Below are 23845 nucleotides of genomic sequence, written 5' to 3' on the forward strand. Positions count from 1 at the left end.
ACAAACTTTTACAGTATCAAAATCGACTAGAACCATATCGTCCTAAATACGGACCACGTACCGATCAAACTTTCTATTATACACCACATTGGAACAATAAAAATCGATATAAGACTTTAACGAATAGAGGTAATTATCGCTTGTCAAACGAAAACCAGTTTAAAACTAATTATTGGCAAAATGAAGCATTAGGGCGTATTAATACGTCATATAATAGTAACGAATGCGTTAGGAAATCTACGAATTCTCAAAAGCCAGATAATACAGCATTAACTGTAGCGATTGAAAAAAAGTATGTAACTTCAACAAATGAAAAATATCCAATTAATGGAAACGCTACAAACTTAGCTATAAATGGAAATAAAAATGAACAAAATACTTTGCAGACGTCTAGTGAAGTTGGCATGAAATGTATAGAAACTACAAATGCAAACTTAACAACAGTTAAACGTACAGTGCAACGGAAAACTCCTAAAACTTCTTTACAAGTAAATAAAACTACCAAAAAAATAAATCTTAAAATTACTAAAATATCAACAAATATAATTAAGAAAAAACAACGCTAAGGAACAGAATCTTACAATAAATAATTCAATTAATAAAGCAAAAAGTCCAGCATAATAATAAGGAACAAAGTAAAACTATAGAAAACCATACAGATGAAGTAAGCAATCTTACAACAAACAAGCAAATAGTAGAATAATAGAAGAATATTCTGAAGAAAGCCCAACTGCGGATAGTACAGAAGATATAGATATAAACGATATAAATAAAAACTGTGGAAATCAGAAGCAAACAATTATTCACAGGGATACTTTGAATAACGAAAGCGTAGAAAACTTGTTTGATAATGAATTGGTCATCAAATTGAGTCAATCAAGCGACGACAATTTAGAATTCCAGGACAATGATGATTCCAACATTTCCAATGTACACACTATTAACTGTGTAAATATATCTAATAATGAACAACAAATAACAATACTACTTGCTGCTGATTTACCCGATGTTGTTGATATCGAACCGAATTATTTAGATATTTTTGAAGAAGGTGCTTCGTATGATGACAATTTCGAAAATTCGTCACCAATTAAAGATACTAACACAAAACCTCGTATTTCTATAGTACCATTATCGCGTCTTGTACGCAGCGAACTTATCGAATCGGCAACAAGCGACTCAAGTATTACAGAAACCGAGTGTGCATCTACAACGCACCACACAATACACACACTACCAATAGCAGGTACACCAAGTAAACGGGTCTGTCGACCGAATCTGGTAAAACGACGACGTAATATTTCAAGTTGTAGTAATTCAAGTGGTACTGCAGAAAATTTAATTGAAAAAGTAGCCGGTATGGATAAATTTGGTATTAAAGAAGTCATCAATAATAGTGGAACACGTTTTGATGAAGCGCTTAAATCACATGCGCGTAAACGTTTACGTGAAGAGATACGTAAACAATTGAAATCAATGAGTGTAGAGACTGCAAATGATGTTGATAATGTAGATTTTGTACCCGATGATATTGTAGATGCTATATGTATACCAGATTTGCTATTAGATGAGATACGTAAAGCTTTAAGTATAGAATTTTTTTATAACAACGATACATTACAAGAGCCTACCATGGCAGTTGCGGCATCCAATTTAGATAAGTCGGATGCCACGAAAGAGAGGTGTGATAAAGAGTTAGTTGGAGTTGGTGGTGTTGGTGCTGGTGCTGAAACAATGACGAATAATACACAGCCAATACAAGAGAGTCTTGTTGAAACGACGACTGCAACAATATGAGCCGGAGAAACTGGGATGGGAACGAAAAAAGATGCAGTTGAAAAAGATAATATGGTAGAGAAAAAAAAGCATAAGATAGCGGTGTTAAAACGGCAACAGTATTAAAAGCGAATAAAACTAAAGATTTTGTCGAAAATGACAAAATATTCGAAAACAAAAATGCAACCAAAAAGATTGATACAGCGCAGAACGTATTAGATGTGGATAAATCGAATAATAATGTGAATAAAGAAGAAGGAATAGATCAGCAAAAGGTAACAAAAGTACCAAGTGATAAAGCATAGGAAGAAGTAATAGATGTTTCGAACAAGAAAAATGGGGTTAAAAAACATAAGACTGTAGAGATTAAAAAAGAATCGAATAAAAACAATAAATCGGCAGCAATAAAAGATCCACTTAAAGTTAAGAAAGTAGCTAAAAAGAACGGAGCACAAGAGAAACTAACATCGACAAAGTGGTAAAGTTGCTGAAGAAACCAATGACAAAGATATGATAAATGATGTAGAGAAACAAGAAGAAACAGTAGCCAATGACAAACCGGCAAAAAACAAAAATTGTAACAAAAAACTAACAAATAGGAAAAAACAAGGAGCAAATCAGAGTGATAAAATAGTAGAAGTTGTAGCTGAAGTTAAAACGAAAAATATTGTAGAAAAAGACAATAAAAGTAAAGATCAACAAAAAGCAAAAGAGAGTGATAAAAGGCTAGAAGTTATAAATGAAGATCAAACAAAGCCGACTGTATAAAAGAATAAAACGCAAGGGAATGACGAAAAAACAAATGACACTGACAAAATAACTACTGAAATAAAAAACAAATCAATAATTACTGAAACAGTCCCAACACCCAAGGTATATGCTGCAAAGCGTAAAGCAAATATACAGAAAACAACAAAATTAATATAATAGAAAGTTGCTCAGAAATTGTGCGCGAAATAAGTGCACTAAACTGTGAAGAAAATAAAAGAAAGAAAAAAAAGGTAAAAAGATTTCACGTGCAAAACAGAATAAACTCAAAGAAATCGATGATGATATAATACCACTTGATACATCATCATCGTCCAGCATTTCATCATCATCAAGTTCGCTACTATCGGAACGACTCAGATTCTGAAACATCATTTCATAGCGTTTCGTCATCAGTGAAGCGTATACGCATAAAATTACGCATAGATGCGCAAAATATTGTAGAAAATTTTGAAAAACTCATACTACCCAGTCTGAGTGATAACTTGAAAACACGTTATCATAAAAAATTTTCGAATTCTACATACACACGTTTGCATTTCATATCATGTATATGCACCAGCGAATATAATACAAAAACATTTACGAAAAAAGAAATTACAAAAATACAATCTGATCTAAAATCTGAAGATCGTAGCGCTGCGTGAAATTGTCAACGTTTTCAATAAACAAAAAGAGACTGCAAAAAGGGAGCGTGGTAATCGTATAAGAAGAAACACAGATAAATCACAACAATCAAACGATGAACAACCATTTTCTACAACAAGCGACACGTATGCTAGGAGAAGGGATGATACAGCAGGCACTTCTACTTCATATATAGCCGAAAAAGCTAATGCGACTTGCAGAGAAGCTGTTAAAGATATTAACAGCGGTGACAATAAAAAAAGTGCTAGTGCAGCAGAAAATGATGATGTAGTAAGAAATTGTAGTATGCAATCAAATCTGAAAACAACATCCTCTTGCGCCGCAACACCAACTAAACACGAGCAACAACATCAAAGCGTGAATGGGCGAACATTAATGAGCAACCATGTGGTGGGTGTAGAAGAGGAAGAGGAGGGGGAGGAGGATGTGTTTGGTGAAAATGCTAAAATTGCACAAAATGCAAGACAACGTGGAAACAGCATTAACGCATTCGCTGAAGCATACGAATATTTACAACAGAACAACAATCAACACAACAGCACTAATAAAATTACAATGAATAGAAATATGTTGGGAAATGAAACGACACGTCCACATCTTGCCAATACTTCCACTCCAAATAATAATATTGGAAGTTTACCGTCAAGAAATGAGACGACGACGTCTTCTATTGGTACGACGGCGGCAGCGAATGCACCACGAACTTATTTGAATGGTTTGGGATTATACTCTACAAGTAACACAACAGTGAGAGACGAAAATGGTTCCACGTTGAATAATTTTTGGCCGCTATCCGGCGTTACACCGCTCATGATCTCAGATACGCTCTTTCCAAATGTAGATTTAGATGCTTTGCGCAAAAAAAATATCCTCGATGAATTTGTTGTAAACAATTTACGTGGATTAGATTTTAAGTTAATGGAAATGCATAAACGTAAAATGTTCGTCGAAGAGATGATATTAAAATTGCAAAAAGATAAAATGGATATTGATATGCAAACTATGCAATTTCAAAATGAAAAATTTATTTTATTGAATACCGCTATGACGGCAGCTGCTATTGAATTGCCAAAGCATGAAACAACTACTGAATCGATTGCACTTGCAACAAACGCAACAACAACAACCGCAACTGTTGCACCAATACAAAATGCAGATTCACAACCATCTCGTATGGATACAACTTCAAGCAGTACCAGTCCCAGCTCTTCCAACGGCGCCATGAACACCAGCGCCACCATGACCACCACAGCCACCATGACTACACCACCTCCAGAGGCTACCACATATTCTATGCAACAAAACACATATCAAGATCATCGTAAACGTCGTATTGATGATAATTATTCCCGCCAAATGATAAACGTTATCGTCCACGTGGTAGACGTGGCGGTTGTTTTCGTAAAGTTATGTTGAAACGTGCCAACAACGCACCCAGTATAGATCCGCAATTGGAAACAGCTATTGAATTTGCACCACAAGATAAAAGATTGTCATCACCTGGTCGCAATCTTGATACACAACCACGCCCTTCAATCTTTGATGGATCGCTTCGAGCCATACATACTCTGGCATCTAATGTCGGGTTGAGCGCCAACGCGGAGAAGACGGATATGTATAAAGTCCCGAATCGGTCTAGGCTTAAGCTAGGAGGTATGACCTTGTAGGAGAAACCTTGCACAAAATATCTAGGAATCATTATAGACAGTCAGTAAGTTGTTGTCGAAGTTCAACGTGGAGGAGAGAGTGAAAAAGGCCTCGACACCACTTTAAGTATGTAAAAGAATACTGGGATATACGTGGAACTACCGCCCTCTCTCTATCGTTGGATATTTACAACGATTTTAAAGCTCATTCTATATTATGGAGTTCTTGTTTGGTAGACGGCCAATCAAAACAAGAAAGTACCTCAAAAAATTAAAGGGGTATGTGATCTATCAATGCACTGATCCCATCCTGCAGGATCTATTCCATTGTATACTGGTGCCGAAGAGCATAGCGCTAACAACTGCACCTACACTCATTGCCTCAGACGGAAGAAGTAGCTATGACTAAATCAGTAGAAACACTGGAGGAAACTAGCAGCGTCAATTTTTACATTGAAAACCAAACAGCAATTAAGGCTATAATCTCTATAAGTGTTTTAGAATGTAAGCAATTTCTGGATATAATCGCTCAAAGTTTGTACAGTAGACTGGGCGATATTAAAAGAAGACTAGAGCTGCCCATTACCGACCAAGCAGGAATTGCGTGGAACTGAAAGCGTCGAGGATTATGTGCAGTTCTTACATCCTTAGACTAACAAAGTTACTCCTATCATTGAAAATAATGGACTGTAGGCTCAGGATGGGTATTCTTACTGGACGCTGTTTCTAGCGTCACATGCTTTTAAATTAGGCCTTTGTCAGTGATAGCAGATGTAGGAAGTGTGTGTTGGAGGAGGCAACAATCAAGCTATTTGCCAAAGGAACAGAGCTATTTTACAACATAGGCAACTTTTTAAAACCGGTTACTTTTATAAAACCGGCTACTTTTTTAAAACTGGCCACTTTTATAAAACCGGCTACTTTTTTAAACCCGGTTACTTTTATAAAACCGGTTACTTTTTTAAAACCGGTTATTTTTATAAAACTGGCTGCTTTTTTAAAACCGGCAACTGTTATATAACCGGCTACTTTTTGTTAACCGGTTACTTTTATAAAACCGGCCACTTTTTTAAAACCGGTTACTTTTATAAAACCGGATACTTTTTAAAACTGGTTACTTTTATAAAACCGGCTACTTTTTTAAAACCGGTTACTTTTCTAAAACCGGATACTTTTTTAAAACCGGTTACTTTTATAAAATCGGCTGCTTTTTTTAAACTGTTTACTTTTATAAAACCGGCTATTTTTTTAAAACCGGCTGCTTTTTTAAAACCGGTTGCTTTTATAAAACTGGCTGCTTTTTTTAAAACCGGTTACTTTTTGGAATCGGTGACCTTCGAATTCTGTAACTTTTTGAAATCGGTGACTTTTGAAATCGGTAACTTTTTGAAATCGTTGCCTTTTTTTGACCGGCTAATCCTTACAAATCAGCTATTTCTTTAGAATCAGTGACTTTCCTGGAAACAGTTAATATTTAGAAACCGGCTACTTTTTTGAAGTCGATGACTTTCTTGGAAACAGTTAATATTTAGAAACTAGCTACGTTTTTTTGGAATCGCAGTCAGCGATTTTGAACCAAGTACTTTTTTAGAATCGTAGACTTTTTATTTTTTGTAGCCTTTACCTTGTTAGAATTTTATTAATGTAGACCTCCCAACTTTAACATTGAGTAATTATTAAATTAAGCATAAACATAATTATCAGTTAATTCTGTTATTTGATTATTTAAAAACGAAGCACCCTTGAGTAATAAGTTTTTTGATTGATCCCAAAGCTAATAATTTGAGCAACCGCCTTTTTGATTAGAATCATTATTCAAACTTGTGTGTTTAAGCATGTTTCTTGCATCTTACATTTCACGGTCAGATTTTTTAGGTTTTTAAATTTTTGTACAACCAACTTTGCATACGAGCGAAATGCGCAATTTTTTATTAATTTTCGGTTTTCTTTATTCAAATATTGAATTAATCTAACAATCGATTAATTAAACAAATGATTATTCTTGTACACAATAATTTAAAATACGTTTCTTTAGTCGATAGCGCCGATAAATATTAAATGAAATTAACTACAAGTTGTTGATAATTATGTACTAATATACTTTGCTATTGTGTTTTTGCTTTAGAATTCCGCCTTGGATATACAATCAGTATATATGCAGGCAGGGGCGGATCCAGGATTTTTTTTGGGAGGGGGCACACAGAACGAACCTGCAAAAAAGTTAACAAGAATTTATATAAATATTTAGAAGTAGCATACCTACTTCGAATTTATTTATAGAGGTTCAAGGCTTATAAAAGTGTCAAAATAATAAACAATTATGTGTACAGTAAAGACATTTTTCTTTTGTATTTCCAGCTTCATTAGGGTCCACTTTTCCCGCAATATCTTCATTGATATGCATTAAAGCCAATCCATTCAAACGCTCTCCTGTCATTCTGTTGCGAAGATATGACTTTAAATGGCGTAAGGTGGAGAAAGATCGCTCGGCAGTGCTGGTAGTGACTGGAAACGTATACAGCAATTGAAAAAGAGTTCTAATATTTGGCAACGCTGTTGCTCGTTTGTAGGCATCTGCTGCAGAATCTGGGATATTTTCTGTCATTTCTTTTCAAATTTTTAATTCACCCTTCAAAGCTTGAAAACAAGGAAGGCCTTCTTTATATACTTCTGCGCCTTGTAAAACATTCTCCAAATCTTCATCGCTGTAGTTTTGGGACAGCAACTTTTGCAATTGCCCAATTCTTTGCATGGAGGCGTTAGGAAACCTGGATGACATTTCGTTTATAATATAGTCTAGAAAAGGAATATATACTGCATCCCGGTAACAATCCTCAACTGACTGAGTCTGAATGTTTGGTCGATTATTTTGACGCCCGGTGATTCTGGGGATCGTGATTTCTGCACCAATCACATTCGCGATGGCCTTAGCCTGGTTGAAAAGTTTTTTAAAAGAGTCAGTGCTAGTTTCACGTTGTCTCTGTAAACTTGATGTGGTCATATCAATAAGCTTAACTGCAGAAACTATATCAATATCTTTGGTTTGTAAGTTTCGAAGTGTTGTTTGTAACTCAAATTTTCTGTTTTAAAATTATTTAGAAGTGTGAAAATAAATTTAAAATTACATTTACTTAAAATTAAAATCGAATATTATGTACATATGTATATAAATATACAGTTCACAAGAGAAATTTTCATTAAACATAGATATTTCTGTAGAATTTCAAAATCTATAAGAATTATGATTTTGATTTATTTGAATTATTGTTTACAATTAAAAAAAAACGGGTAAAAACCGTAAAATTAGGCGACTCAAAACGTTATTTCCTACTTAGTTTTAAAACTTTTAATTAACTAGATTTTTTTGTTACTGGAAAATATGTGAATTTTAAATCACTTTGCAAAAATTCTTTGAAACCAATAAACCATTTGTAAAGAAATATAAATTCGTTCATATTGCCCCAAATACCATTGAAGCTGCTTTCTTAACACTTTAAAATTCAAGATCTCAACGTCTTGAACTGGTAAAAGCTCTAAGTTTTTTAAGCTAAGCTTTGAAAAATTATAGTCTTCGGAACCGTTTTTTTTAACATTTACTATTTATTGAAAATTTTACAGCTCTAGCTATTACCGTTGCTGAGGAAGTTGATTTAGATAAAAGCTTACCCAAAATTTCCAATAGTGTGGAGTTTGATTTTAAATTTTAGCAATAGCTATTGTGAAAAATGTTCGCAATTTAATCAATTATTTAGGTCCTGTACCAAATGCTTAAAAAATTAAATTTTGACACTGATCTTGGTGAATACGAACGGAAAATGTTTTCCCAGCCAACGAGGGTGGCACGTGCCATCGTAGCATATACGGGAAATCTGTATTCTAATGAAATCTCAACAACACTAAAACTACAGTCTGAGGCACGTGTCCCAGTTCCCTCCCCCCTGGATCCGCCAATGTATGCAAGAGCCCCTACAGTGCATTGAAGTACAATGGGGCGCTGCTTTTATTGGAAGCCGATGGGGCAATATTTTCAGATTCGACATTGTGGTAAGTTGAAAAATCATTTAGGCAATTCACAAGGCCCCTTTTCGCCGCTTTAATCATGATATTGTTACGAATATTAGCAAAACTAAGGGGTGCTGCTATCTCTAAGCCGATGCTAAGCAGTGACGTGAATTCACATCAATAATTCAATCATTATGTATCTACATAATTCAATCATTATGTATCTACATAAACGAACAATAATTGCGTCTACACATATGTACCATGTACGTATACGAGCAGCGGAGACTCAATGCACAAGCCCATGCATATATCTGAGATACTCCTGAAAGTATGCAATGAGAAAAGCTATAAAATCGTTCAATTGTAGTTACAGCTGAGAAGTTTGAGAGCTGATGGCAACTAGTAGATTCTGGAAGCGCCTAGAAGATGCGAACGTTTAAATCAGAGAGTATATAAGGCAGCAAATTCAGGCGCTGGAATTTGGTTTGAGTTGAGCTATCAAGCCGTTATTGATTAAGCACGCAATCTGGCGGGCAATAGTAGAGTTTCATTTGAGCTATCAATCAGTTTGGTTGTTAAGCGAGCTAGTTGCAAAGTATAAGTGTTATTGTGAAGTACTTCAATAAAGGCCATTTTTCCATTATTCAATATTGGAGTTATTTATTCAACAGTTTAGTGATTCGAACTTAGCAGAAGGGCAAATAAGAGGATTTGCAAGTAAATTCGTTACAATATGTTTTAATCAAATTTTATATTCGAAACCATTGAAACAACTCAAGTCTTAACATTTTACATGAATACTAAACTTTTTTGAATTGCCCAGTTATTTTTAATTTAATACGCATAGCCAAGGTCCGGACGTTTCATCGACAGCAGTCATTGAGATTCGATTGGGCACTACTCGTAGCAATAGAATTTACAACGCTCAAGGCTATTTTACAAGAGTATATTTTATCAACCAGAAAATTGTTTCATATAAAAAAGCCCTTGGAAAAATAACCGTACCTTGCAATGCTATTCCTAGCAAGATATTTTATTGCATCGCTGTCATCGGCGTTGTTTTCCCTGGGTCGTGGTGGTCGTCGTTGGCGTTTTGGTGCTTCCCCAACGTAGCATTGTGTGATGGTGTTCGTTGCATCGACGGCATAATCCCTCTTTGGTACATTGGGATGCGAGTTGAGCCTCTGTTGGTTGGTTTTCACCGTGGAGAGAATCCTCATGAACAAACTGGACAAATAGACGTGTGAACCTACAATTGTATGGTAGTATTATTGGATGGCGCTCAGGAAAAGGCGCTTCGAGCCATACATACTCTGGCATCTAATGTCGGGTTGAGCGCCAACGCGGAGAAGACGGATATGTATAAAGTCCCGAATCGGTCTAGGCTTAAGCTAGGAGGTATGACCTTGTAGGAGAAACCTTGCACAAAATATCTAGGAATCATTATAGACAGTCAGTAAGTTGTTGTCGAAGTTCAACGTGGAGGAGAGAGTGAAAAAGGCCTCGACACCACTTTAAGTATGTAAAAGAATACTGGGATATACGTGGAACTACCGCCCTCTCTCTATCGTTGGATATTTACAACGATTTTAAAGCTCATTCTATATTATGGAGTTCTTGTTTGGTAGACGGCCAATCAAAACAAGAAAGTACCTCAAAAAATTAAAGGGGTATGTGATCTATCAATGCACTGATCCCATCCTGCAGGATCTATTCCATTGTATACTGGTGCCGAAGAGCATAGCGCTAACAACTGCACCTACACTCATTGCCTCAGACGGAAGAAGTAGCTATGACTAAATCAGTAGAAACACTGGAGGAAACTAGCAGCGTCAATTTTTACATTGAAAACCAAACAGCAATTAAGGCTATAATCTCTATAAGTGTTTTAGAATGTAAGCAATTTCTGGATATAATCGCTCAAAGTTTGTACAGTAGACTGGGCGATATTAAAAGAAGACTAGAGCTGCCCATTACCGACCAAGCAGGAATTGCGTGGAACTGAAAGCGTCGAGGATTATGTGCAGTTCTTACATCCTTAGACTAACAAAGTTACTCCTATCATTGAAAATAATGGACTGTAGGCTCAGGATGGGTATTCTTACTGGACGCTGTTTCTAGCGTCACATGCTTTTAAATTAGGCCTTGTCAGTGATAGCAGATGTAGGAAGTGTGTGTTGGAGGAGGCAACAATCAAGCTATTTGCCAAAGGAACAGAGCTATTTTACAACATAGGCAACTTTTTAAAACCGGTTACTTTTATAAAACTGGCCACTTTTATAAAACCGGCTACTTTTTTAAACCCGGTTACTTTTATAAAACCGGCTACTTTTTAAAACCGGTTATTTTTATAAAACTGGCTGCTTTTTTAAAACCGGCAACTGTTATATAACCGGCTACTTTTTGTTAACCGGTTACTTTTATAAAACCGGCCACTTTTTTAAAACCGGTTACTTTTATAAAACCGGATACTTTTTTAAAACTGGTTACTTTTATAAAACCGGCTACTTTTTTAAAACCGGTTACTTTTCTAAAACCGGATACTTTTTTAAAACCGGTTACTTTTATAAAATCGGCTGCTTTTTTTAAACTGTTTACTTTTATAAAACCGGCTATTTTTTTAAAACCGGCTGCTTTTTTAAAACCGGTTGCTTTTATAAAACTGGCTGCTTTTTTTAAAACCGGTTACTTTTTGGAATCGGTGACCTTCGAATTCTGTAACTTTTTGAAATCGGTGACTTTTGAAATCGGTAACTTTTTGAAATCGTTGCCTTTTTTTGACCGGCTAATCCTTACAAATCAGCTATTTCTTTAGAATCAGTGACTTTCCTGGAAACAGTTAATATTTAGAAACCGGCTACTTTTTTGAAGTCGATGACTTTCTTGGAAACAGTTAATATTTAGAAACTAGCTACGTTTTTTGGAATCGCAGTCAGCGATTTTGAACCAAGTACTTTTTTAGAATCGTAGACTTTTTATTTTTTGTAGCCTTTACCTTGTTACGCCTCTGCTCGCTAAGTCTGCTGGATTTGTAGCTGAATCCACGTTATACCAAGTCCAATTTCCTACTTAGTCTATGATTTTTGTGAGTCGATGAGATACAAAGGTACACCATGAACAGGGGGGTTTGCGTATCCAAGCCAGTACGATCGTCGAATCAGTCCAAAGATGTATCGTAAGGTGGCCGAAGTCCACATTTTTGGATATCGATTCGATGATTTCGGCTAGTAGTACCGCCCCGCAAAGTTCCAGTCTTGGGAGCGAAATGGTTTTCACTGGAGCCACTCTCGTTTTTGCTAAAAGCAGGTTGACAAGTATGCCGTCATCTCTTTCCTCGCGCAAGTAGACTGCTGCGGCATATGCCTTTTCAGATGCATCACAGAAACCGTGAATCTCGACCTTTTCAGTTGGAGAATAAAATACCCATCGAGGAATTCGTATCTGGTAGATTTCCTTGTATGTTCTGGTAAAATTGTGCCATTTGTCTAATGTGGAAGGAGATAACGTTTCATCCCAACCAGTACCCTCTAGCCATATATTTTGCAAAATAATATTTGTGACAATAATTCTAGGAGCTAGCCACCCTAATGGATCGAAGAGTTTCGCTATAGTTGATAAGACTGTTCTTTTGGTGAAAGTGGAATCTTCTTCTATTGACTTCGCTATAAAGTAGAATTGGTCAGAATGTGCATTCCACGTAATACCAAGAGATTTCACGCTACTGGAATCCTCGAATTCTAGAAAATCTTCGCTCAGTAGATGAGCTTTTGGAATGCCTTTCAATACTTCGTTACTATTCAAGGTCTATTTACGTAAAGGAAAACCGGCTGATTTCAATACCCCTAAAACTTCATTTCTTGCCTTTACCGCGGAGGCAATAGTATGACCACCGGAAAGCACGTCATCTACGTACATATTTTTTCTCAAAATGTTAGAGGCAATTGGATGAGAACTTTGTGAGTCATCAGCCATTTGGAGTAAAGTCCTTATTGCTAAATAAGGAGCACAGTTTATACCAAAAGTAACCGTTTTAAGGTCGTAGAGACTGATTGGTTCATCTGGGCTTGAGCGGAAGACTATTCGTTGGTACTTTGCATGGTTAGGCTCTACTAGGATTTGCCTATACATTTTTTCAATATCGCTGTTGAAAACATATTTGAAAAGTCTCCAGCGAAGAATTAAGGTCGGTAAATCCGACTGAAGCACTGGGCCTGAGAGAAGAATATCGTTCAGACTGACGCCATTAGAACTTGAAGCCGAGGCAGTAAACATTTGTCCACAGCGTCAGCTGTTGTATTGACGTTATTTTCGACATATGACCCATTTTCTCGTACTCCATAAGTACCCCATTATATTCTTTTTGCAACTCTGTGTTTTTTTCAAAGTCGCGTCTCAATTTTATAAAATTGAGAGCATGCGATTTTCAATGAGGGCCCCAGGCAAATATCTGCAGGAAATTCCGCTCTGAAAGGAAGGGACACGATGTATCTTCCTTCTGAGTTTCGCTGCGTTGTGCGCTCGTTCTTCGCACATTTTTTCTTCTACTGTGTTGGATTTTGCCTTGGATATGTCCTCAATTTCCCAGAATAACCTAAACTGACTGTCTAAAGGTGGAGACATTGGTGCTTTATTTGTAACCGTATCGGTAACCGTATCGGTAACCTTATAACAGCTGATTCGACCAACCTTATGAGAATCAATGCAATCGATTATTGGTACCGCTAAGGTCGTAACCGTATCGTAGCCAACCAATTGGGTTTTGGTTTGGTTTACCGTCGTAACGATAAACAGCTGATTACGTTAGGGATACGGATATAGCGATACGACATACGGCACCAATGACACCGGCTTAAAGCCACTTCATATAAAAACGAAGTTCGATTATGATTAGTTGGGCTGGCTGCATCAGCACGACCAGTCAGTATCCAACCGAAAACTGTTTCTTGGGCTAAAAGTGTACTTAGAATGTTTTTCTTAATCCCGCCTAAGGTTATTTGCGGGTAGGTGCCTCCGCCCAGAACAAAATCGACTTGTTCATTGACAAAGAATCGTTTGTGCGCCAGTACAAGGTCAGGGAATGCCTGTTGTGTTAGTGAACTGACGTCATGTGTGGGTAAATTACCTGTCAATTGTGGTAAAACTAACACAATAACATCAATTGATATAAGTGGGTCAACTGGTGACCGCAGCTCTATGGCACATGCCTCTTTTACCTGCGCAGAGATTGAATTATTGATGCCCGAAACTTGAGCATGCATTTTCCTAGTTGGCAGGTTGATTCTGCGTCTGAGTCTTTCTGTAATGAAAGTGAATTGAGCCGGAATCTATGAGGGCTCTTGCCGAAAAATCTGTACCATTATAGCGAATGGTTACACGAGCCGTTCCAAGTAATACACCTCTACTAGTATTAGCGAAATTTGATTTCATATTGTTTCTCCTGAAACTTTTGTTTTTTTCCGAACTGTGGCATAGTCGGGCTTGTTTCGACGTAGACGCCGAAATATCCAATGATTCTACTGCTGCTTTCGCCGGAGCATGCTTCGTTTGAGCTGTCTGCAAATGCAGAAGGGAAGGGTGTCGGGTATGGCACGTGCCGCAATTGTGTGAGCTTGTATATTTTGACATGGAATGCCCCGAAGACAGACAGTTCAAACAGCAGTTGTTACGTTTGAAAAAGGAAACCCTTTCAGATGGTGTCAAATTTCTGAATTTTTGGAATGTGTGGATTTTGTGGTCGCTGTTTTTGCACATTTTACATGCGTATTTGGCGATGGTTCTTTGGAATGACCCTAACTTTTTAGGCGGTGGTTGAGAGGAATGCTTCTTGCTTTGACCTTTTGGCGGCTTTGAAGGCTTGATTCCTCTTAAACCTGAAACCAATTCTAAGTTTGGAACCTAGTTGAAAGGAATCGATCATATCCGCCCACTTGGACGTTTCTGTTTTATTTTCTACTGAATGTTCCCATAAGGACAAGGTAACATCAGGTAGCTTTGTTGAACAGAGGTATGTGATTATCGGATCCCAATTAGAAATGTCAATACGATGACTCTAATGAGGATATAAAATTATTAATATCCCTCTGTAAACGTTTAATGGACGCGCCGCATTCAGTTTCAACTGCATGGAGATTGAAAGGAATTTTTAGTTGGGTGTTGACTAAGATTCTTTTGTTCTCGTACCTGTCACACAAATTTTTCCAGGCTACATTAAAACCATCATTTGTCAATTCGCACTTCTTGACAATTTCGCGAGCTTCACCTTGTGTCTTTTGGATAAGGTAATAGAGCTTTTGAATTGGCGACGGGTGCTTATTTAGAATATAAATGGCCGTCAACATGTCACGAAAAGTTGGCCATGACACATAATCACCTTTGAATACATCGGTATCACACGGTGGTAGAGATATACGCCGCCGACAGACGCCGCCGCCGCCGCCGATTAGGGTCGTTTTTCTCCCGCCGCCGCCGAATGTCAAAAATATCGGCGCGGTACTATATTTTCTACTCGTTTAAGACTGTCCAAGGCCATTTATTGTTCAAGTCCAAAATTGGTCGGATATAGTCGAAAGTGGTATCAACGGACGCGCATCACTGTCAGTTATAAGAAACTAATTACGAAATTTAACTCTTTCTAACTGTTCAAAAGTTATTTAAAAAAACACGTATGAGAAGGGTTTGAAAAATCACTTGGGCTTACATTCAAACATCTGTTGTTTATTTGCGAAACTATGCAATAACGTCTGAAATGTTAATTTTGTATTTTAATACTTCATCCTTCAACACCCAAGTCTCCCGGTTTGACATAAATTTGGCGGCTCTATTCAAAACTATTCCCTTGGAGTTAATTACATTGATTATAGCCTATCAACCAAGTTTAAATATCACCTACACGTTACGGCTCCTTTTACAAATGTGAATACGTAGGCACATATACGTATTTACCAGGTGAGGCTTTGTCCTTCGCAAGAACACTCAAAGTGGTGAAGCAAAAGCTTTCCCAAGACAGTGGAAAAAATGACCGTGAAACTACCCTAACGAAGTGGACAGTCGAACTAGTCTGAAAACTGAAGCTACGCGGTCATCCATAATGAGCTCTTATATCATTAGGCCGGAAAACAGCAGTAAACATCATTCAACTTAAAATCGGTCGACTTTCATTCTAAAATATCGTTTTGATTCAACGAAGACTATTGAAATCAATGATGTGAACACAAACGTCTAGAAACTCTGGTCTACATTTTAAAAATTTTATCCAGGGTCCTTGTAAAATTTTAATTATATAGATGCGCCGAGGATTATACGATTTTCACCCATCACGCAATGACGGCATCCTTGGCCGAACTCCCTAACGTTTCAATTTGTTTCTCTGGTGTAGCTCGGCAAAAGCATCCGTTGGAAAGTCTTCGCAGCTACACCTAGAGCTTCTAGGAAAATGACGTCGACGAAGGTATAAGTTCGAAGTCGCAGTCCTACAGCTTCTGTGCTGGCATATGGTGTGAGGGTCAGAAGACCTGGTAGCGACTGGTGGTCGGGATTGCTACTGTTCACCCATCGTAGTATTGTAGCTCTTAAAAGCAGCCGAAAAAACTGGATGCGACCTGTGCCACAAGTTTCATGAGTATTAATAGACCATTAATAGCAACCGTAAGTCAACTTTGTGCGGGGCCGCCAAAGAGCCACAAATGATTTAAAGAATTTGTGTTCGCAACGATTATTAGGAGTTAACCCTAGGTGAAACTACGTTTTGCACGGGATATGCAGACAAAAGTGTGACTATTTTATGTATCTCTATTTCTTTTCAGCAGACGCAGCAGTACCAATTCCAAAGACCGGGGCTAGGTTCGAAGCCTCTCTGGAGCAAGTGAACGAGGGACAGTCCCTCCGGAATGAGCTACTCCTAAAAATGTTTGAACAGTCTGCGAGATCTTGAGGCAAAAACCTCGGATCTTTCCGAAATGGCCAACACGTTGATTTCCTTAAATACATACAAGCAAACCTATTTTTTTAAATCGAAAAATCAAGCTTTTTAAAGTAAGAGCAGGCCGCCGCCGCCGATTAAGGGATCGGCGTAAACCTCCACACGGTGGTAAATGTAAGTTGTCCTCTACCTTCTCCAACTTTTCCGCCAGGTCATTTATTTTCGTCATGCACCGCACAAAAACGGAATAGCATGATTTATTTTTCCTTTTAATTGCGGTAATGTCTTTAGCGCTAGTGTCCTCGGCCACTAGCAGAGCTTCGAAAGCAGCTTTGGCTTTCTCCCACATGGACTTCAACTAATGCTGCTGAATTTTCAGCGAATTTTTGGAGTGGTCGCTTGTGGGTTTGCTTAAGGATTCGATGTCGAATTCAATTACCGTGTCTGCTAGGCGGTTGAATAATTCCATTTTTACTTTAAATGCTTTGAAAAAATTGAAATAATTTGAAATGCGCCAAGCTTTTTGTTGTTATAAATTTTGCTACGAAATTTATTTTGACAGAGACAGAATCTGTATCGAGGTAACCGCTTTATAATATATCTATTAAACAGCAATAACCACCAATATATCGAGAAATCGTAAATCTGTTAAAATGATTTTATTTTATAAATTTATTGGAAGAAAAAATCCACGAAAATAAACGTTTTTAGTGGTGTGAAAAATGGACTGTTATGTTAAATTTTACATGTGTGTATATGTATGTGTTATTATGTTAAAAAAAAAACAAGTAAGAACGGAACTGTCCTTCGGCTGTTCAGTTGAGAGCTGTGGAGACAAAATAAGGGAAAATCACCATGTAGTAAAAAGAACCTAGGGTAACCCTGGAATGTGTTTTTTATGACATGTGTATCAAATGGAAGGTATTAAAGAGTATTTTAAAGGAAGTGGGCCATAGTTCTACAGATGGACGCCATTCAGGGATATCGCCCTAAAGGTGGACCAGGCCTGACTCTAGAATTTGTTTGTACGATATGGGTATCAAATGAAAGGTGTTAATGAGTATTTTAAAAGGGAGTGGGCCTTAGTTCTATATGTGGACGCCTTTTCGGAATATCGTTATAAAGGTGGACCACGGTTGACTCTAGAATGCGTTTGTACAATATTGGTATCAAATGAAAGGTATTAATGAGTATTTTAAAAGGGAGTGGGCCTTAGTTCTATAGGTGGACGCCTTTTCGAGATATCGCCATAAAGGTGGGCCAAGGGTGACTCTAGAATTTTTTTGTACGATATGGGTATCAAATGAAAGGTGTTAATGAGTATTTTAAAAGGGAGTGAGCCTTAGTTATATAGGTGGACGCCTTTTCGCGATATCGCCAAAAAGGTGGGCCAGGGGTTACTATAGAATTTTTTTGTACGATATGGGTGTTAAATGAAAGGTGTTAATGAGTATTTTTAAAGGGAGTGGGCCTTAGTTCTATAGGTGGACGCCTTTTCGAGATATCGCCATAAAGGTGGGCCAGGGGTGACTCTAGAATTTGTTTTTACGATATGCGTATCAAATGAAAGGTGTTAATGAGTATTTTAAAAGGAGTGGGCCTTAGTTCTATAGGTGGAATCATTTTCGAGATATCGCCATAAAGGTGGACCAGGGGTGACTCTAGAATTTTTTTTGTACGATACGGGTATCAAATGAAAGGTGTTAATGAGTATTTTAAAAGAGAGTGGGCCATAGTTCTATATGTGGACGCCTTTTCGAGATATCACCATAAACGTGGACCAGGGGTGACTCTAGAATGTGTTTGTACGATATGGGTATTAAATTAAAGGTATTAATGAGGGTTTTAAAAAGGAGTGGTGGTAGTTGTATATGTGAAGGCGTTTTCCAGATATCGACCAAAATGTTGACCAGGGTGACCCAGAACATCATCTGTCGGGTACCGCTAATTTATTTATATATGTATTACCACGAACAGTATTCCTTCCAAGATTCCAAGGGCTTTTGATTTCGCCCTGCAAAACTTTTTCATTTTCTTCTTCTTAATATGGTAGGTGTCACACCCATTTTACCAAGTTTTTTTCTAAAGTTATATTTTGCGTCAATAGACCAATACAACTACCATGTTTCATCACTTTTTTCGTATTTGGTATATAATTATGGCATTTTTTTCATTTTTCGAAATTTTCGATATCGAATAAGTGGGCGTGGTCATAGTCGGATTTCGGCCATTTTTTACACCAATACAAAGTGAGTTCAGATAAGTACGTGAACTGAGTTTAGTAAAGATATATCGATTTTTGCTCAAGTTATCGTGTTAACGGCCGAGCGGAAGGACAGACGGTCGACTGTGTATAAAAACTGGGCGTGGCTTCAACCGATTTCGCCCTTTTTCACAGAAAACGGTTATCGTCCTAGAATCTATACTATATATACCATCATATACTATATTATATATATCACCGATCTCTATGATTTTTTGACACAACAATATATACTATATACGTAAGCAATCGGTGTAATTTGAAGCTTATAGCTGTTATAATGGGGTAGAAATTGCGAAAAGTTTCTTATCTAAACAATGGGTTGTATGAGATACTAGCCTTTACCCGCGGCCCCGTCCGCAAGGAAAATTTTAAATATATGGGCTATTCGCGTTAGCCTGCTTATTATCTGTTTAAAATTTTGTTTTCTGTCTAATGCATTTTATTTTTGTAATTGAGTAAAAAAAAGAACTAAATGAGCTGATAACCTGATAGGATCCCAAATGATCCCGAAATTATCCAGAAAAAGCTACGAAATGACCCCAACGCTATCGCGGACGGATCCCGAAAACCATCCAGAAATGCCCCGAAAGGGTCTCCAAAAGTTCCCCGAATAGTCACAAAAAACCCGAAATGAGAGCGACACGATTCTAGACGTATGTAGAGAACCACACAGAAATGATCCCTGAAGGTATTCCAAAATGATCCCAAAAAGGTTCCGAAATGACCCTGACGTGCTCCCGGGCGGATCTCAAAAACCATCCAGAAAATATCCAGGAAAGGTCCCTAAATTATCCCGACTAACTCCAGAAAAAGTTCCGAAATGGCTCCGAGGGGATCCACGATGGATCGCTAAAACCATACAGAAATGATTCCGGAAGGATTCCAAAATGATCCCGAAATAGTCCGGAATTGACCCAGATGGGATCCCGCACAGATCCAGAAATGATCCCGGAAGGGTGCAAAAAACTATCCCGGAAAAGTAACAAAAAATCCCGAAATGGCTCCTACGGGCATCCCGGACGGATCCAGAAATGATCTCGGAAGGGTCCCCAAATGATTCCAAAATGGTCCCGAAATGACCCTGATGGATCCGGCAAACCATCAAGAAATTATGCCGAAAGGGTCCCAAAATGATCCCGAAATAATACAGAAAAAGTCACGAAACGATCCCTAGAGGATCCCCAAATGATCCCGTATTAGCCCCGAAAAGGTCCCGAAATAACCCCGACGGAATGCCGGACAAATCCCGAAAACCATCCAGAAATGATGCCGGAAGGAATCCCAAATGATTCCGTAAAAGTCCCGCATTGATTCCGACGGGATCCCGAACGTATACCGAAAATCATCCAGAAGTGATGCCGGAAAGATCCTCAAATGATCACCTAATATTCCCGAAATGACCCTTAAGGGGTCATGGACGGATCCCATAAACCATCCAGAAATGATCCCGAAGAAGTCCCGAAATGACCCTGGCGGGATCTCGAACGCACCCCTAAATGACCCTGACGGGGTCCCGGACAGATCCCGAAATCCATCCAGAAATGATCTTGGGAGGGACCCCAAATGATCCCGAAAAAGTCCCGCAATGATTCCGAGGGGATCCTGATCGGATACCGAAAACCATCCAGAAGTGATGCCGGAAAGGTCCTCAAATGATCACCTAATACCAAAATGACCCTGACGGCATCTCGGACTGATCCCAAAATCCATCCAGAAATGATCTTGGGAAGGTCCCAAAATTATCCCGAAATAGTCTCGGAAAAGTTCAGAAATTACCCTGACGGGTTCCCGGACGAATCCTGAAAGCCATCTCTAAATGATCCCGAAAAAGTCCCGAAATGACCCTGACTGGACCCCGAAGGGATCCCGAAAACTATCCAGAAATGATGCCGGAAAGGTCCTCAAATGATCTCCCAATAGTTCCGAAAAGACCCTGACGGGATCCCGAACGGATCCCGACAACTATCCAGAAATGATACCGAAAGGGCCCGCAAATGATCCCGTATTAGTAGAGAAAACGTCCCGAAATGACCCCGACGGGATGCCGGACGAATCCCAAAAACCATTCAGAAATGATGTCGGAAGGGACCCCAATGATCCCGAAAAAGTCCCGTAATTATTCCGACGGGAATCTGAACGCATACCGAAAACCATCCAGAAGTGATGCCGGAACGGTCCTCAAATGCTCACCTAATAGTCTCAAAATGACCCTGGGGCATCCCGGACAAATCCCGAAATCCATCCAGAAATGATCTTGGGAAGGTCCCAAAATGATCCCGAAATAGTCTCGGAAAAGTCCAGAAATTACCCTGACGGGTTCCCGGACGAATCCTGAAAGCCATCCTTAAATGATGTCGAAAAAGTCCCGAAATTACCCTGATGGGACCCGGAAAGGATCCCGAAAACTAACCAGAAATGATGCCGGAAAGGTCATCAAATGATCCCCTAATAGTCCGAAATGACCGTGACCGGGATCCCGAACGGATCCCGACAACTATCCAGAAATTATGCCGAAAGGGTCCGCAAATGATCCCGTATTAGTCGAGAAAAATTCCCGAAATGACCCCGCCGGGACCCGGACGAATCCCAAAAACCATCCAGAAATGATGCCGGTAGGTATCCTAAATGATCCCGAAATAATCCCGAAATGACCTCGTCGGCATCCCGGGCGGATACCGAAAATTATCCAGAAATGATGCGGAAAGGTCCACCAAATGATCCCCTAATAGTCCCGAAATTACCCTGATGGGGATCCTGGACGGATCCCGAAAACCATCCAGAAATGATGCCGGAAGAGCCCCCAAATGATCCCGAAAAAGACCCCAAATGACCCCGACGATATCCCGGACGGATCCCGAAAACCATCCAGAAATGATGCCGGAAGAGCCCCCAAATGATCCCGAAAAAAGTCCCCAAATGACCCCGACGAGATCCCGCACGGATCCCGAAAACCATCCAGAAATGATGCCGGAAGAGCCCCAAATGATCCAAAAGTCCCCAAATGACCCCGACATACTCCAGAAAAGGTTCCGAAATGGTTCCGAGGGAATCAACAACGGATCACGAAAACCATACAGAAATGATTCCGGAAGGATCCCAAAATGATCCCGAAATAGTCCGGAAATGACCCAGATGGGATCCCGCACAGATCCAGAAATGATCCCGGAAGGGTCCAAAAACTATCCCGGAAAAGTAACAAAAAATCCCGAAATGGCTCCTACGGCATCCCGGACGGATCCGGAAATGATCTCGGAAGGGTCCCCAAATGATCCCAAAATGGTCCCGAAATGACCCTGATGGATCCGGCAAACCATCAAGAAATTATGCCGGAAGGGTCCCCAAATGATCCCGAAATAAAACAGAAAATATCACGAAACGACCCCTAGAGGATCCCCAAATGATCCCGTATTAGCCCCGAAAAAGTCCCAAAATGACCCTGACGGGATCCCGAAAGGATTCCGAAAACAATACAGAAATGATGCCGGAAAGGTCCTCAAATGATCCCCCAATAGTCCCGAAATGACCGTGACGGGATCCCGGCAACTATCCAGAAATGATGCCGAAAGGGTCCGCAAATGATCCCGTATTAGTCGAAAAAAAGTCCCGAAAGGACCACGACGGGATCCCGGACGAATCCCAAAAACCATCCAGAAATGATGCCGGTAGGTATCCCAAATGATCCCGAAATAGTCCCGAAATGACCTCGTCGGCATCCCGGACGAATCCCGAAAATTATCCAGAAATGATGCCGGAAAGGTTCCCAAATGATCCCCTAATAGTCCCGAAATTACCCTAATGGGATCCCGAACGGATCCCGAAAACCATCCAGAAATGATGCAGAAAGGGTTGCCAAATGATCCCGTATTAGTCGCGAAAAAGTCCCGAAATGACCCCGACGGGATCCCGGACGGATCCCGAAAACCATCCAGAAATGATGCCGAAAGGGTTCCCAAATGATCCCGTATTATTCGCGAAAAAGTCCCGAAATGACCCAGACGGGATCCCGGACGGATCCCGAAAACCATCCAGAAATGATGCCGGATGAGCCCCAAAATGATCCCGAAAAAGTCCCCAAATGACCGCGACGAGATCCCGGACGGATCCCGAAAACCATCCAGAAATGATGCCGGAAGAGCCCCCAAATGATCCCGAAAAAGTCCCCAAATGAACCCGACGATATCCCGGACGGATCCCGAAAATCATCCAGAAATGATGCCGGAAGAGTCCCCAAATGATCCCGAAGAAGTCCCCATATGACCTCGACGGGATCCCGCACGGATCCCGAAAACCATCCAGAAATGATGCCGGAAGGGTCCCCAAATGATCGCGAAATAGTCCCGAAATGATTCCGGAATAGTCCCGAAAATGTTCCAAAATAACCCCGACGGGATCCCGGACGGATCCCGTAAACTATACAGAAATGATCCCGGAAGGGTCCCAAAATGATCCCGAAATAGTCCCGAAAAAGTCCCGAAATTACCCCGGCGTAATCCCGGACCGATCCCGAAAACCATCCAGAAATGATCCCGGAAGGGTCTCGATATGACCCTTACGGGATTACAAATAAGGTGAAGCTAATTATAAAACCATGTTAATGAGGCAGCAGGCGCATTGGAGCGAATAAAAAGTTAGATAGAAACATACAGGTAAAGCTAATGAAAGCGTGCTAATAAAAACAATTGATGGTGGGCGGATGGCGGGAGTAGAAGAGAGGGGACCACTGATCGTTCCTCCAAAATTGTCTAGATCTCGTTCTGTATGTACCAGATACCAAAAACTATTGATTTAGGAGAAAATTTAGATTGAGTTATAACAATT

At 39.3% G+C, this 23845-nt stretch overlaps 2 protein-coding genes across 4 annotated transcripts in view; both read left to right on the plus strand.

The window, feature by feature from the left end:
• LOC137250470 (TBC1 domain family member 5 homolog A-like) overlaps positions 1-23845 on the plus strand; it is a 217561-nt gene that overhangs the window by 136138 nt on the left and 57578 nt on the right. The window contains exon 3 of one of the 3 annotated variants that reach the window (XM_067783357.1): positions 15-129. The exons of 1 other annotated variant lie outside the window; for it this stretch is intronic. In XM_067783357.1, the coding sequence (XP_067639458.1) occupies positions 15-129 (115 nt within the window). Of the gene's footprint in view, positions 1-14; positions 758-23845 lie in introns of those variants that run through there. One more of the 3 variants, XM_067783353.1, reaches the window with a different exon arrangement.
• On the plus strand, positions 664-8564 carry LOC137238585 (serine-rich adhesin for platelets-like; the record flags this gene model as incomplete). The annotated part of the gene is given in 7 exon segments (XM_067763762.1): positions 664-1795; positions 1897-2051; positions 2109-2254; positions 2376-2538; positions 2804-2893; positions 2895-3181; positions 3183-8564. Coding segments are annotated over 7 exon segments (3399 nt in total), but the record flags the coding sequence as incomplete, so codon positions are not given.

Source organism: Eurosta solidaginis, chromosome 1, assembly GCF_040869045.1.
Source record: "Eurosta solidaginis isolate ZX-2024a chromosome 1, ASM4086904v1, whole genome shotgun sequence".
Lineage (NCBI taxonomy): Eukaryota > Metazoa > Arthropoda > Insecta > Diptera > Tephritidae > Eurosta > Eurosta solidaginis.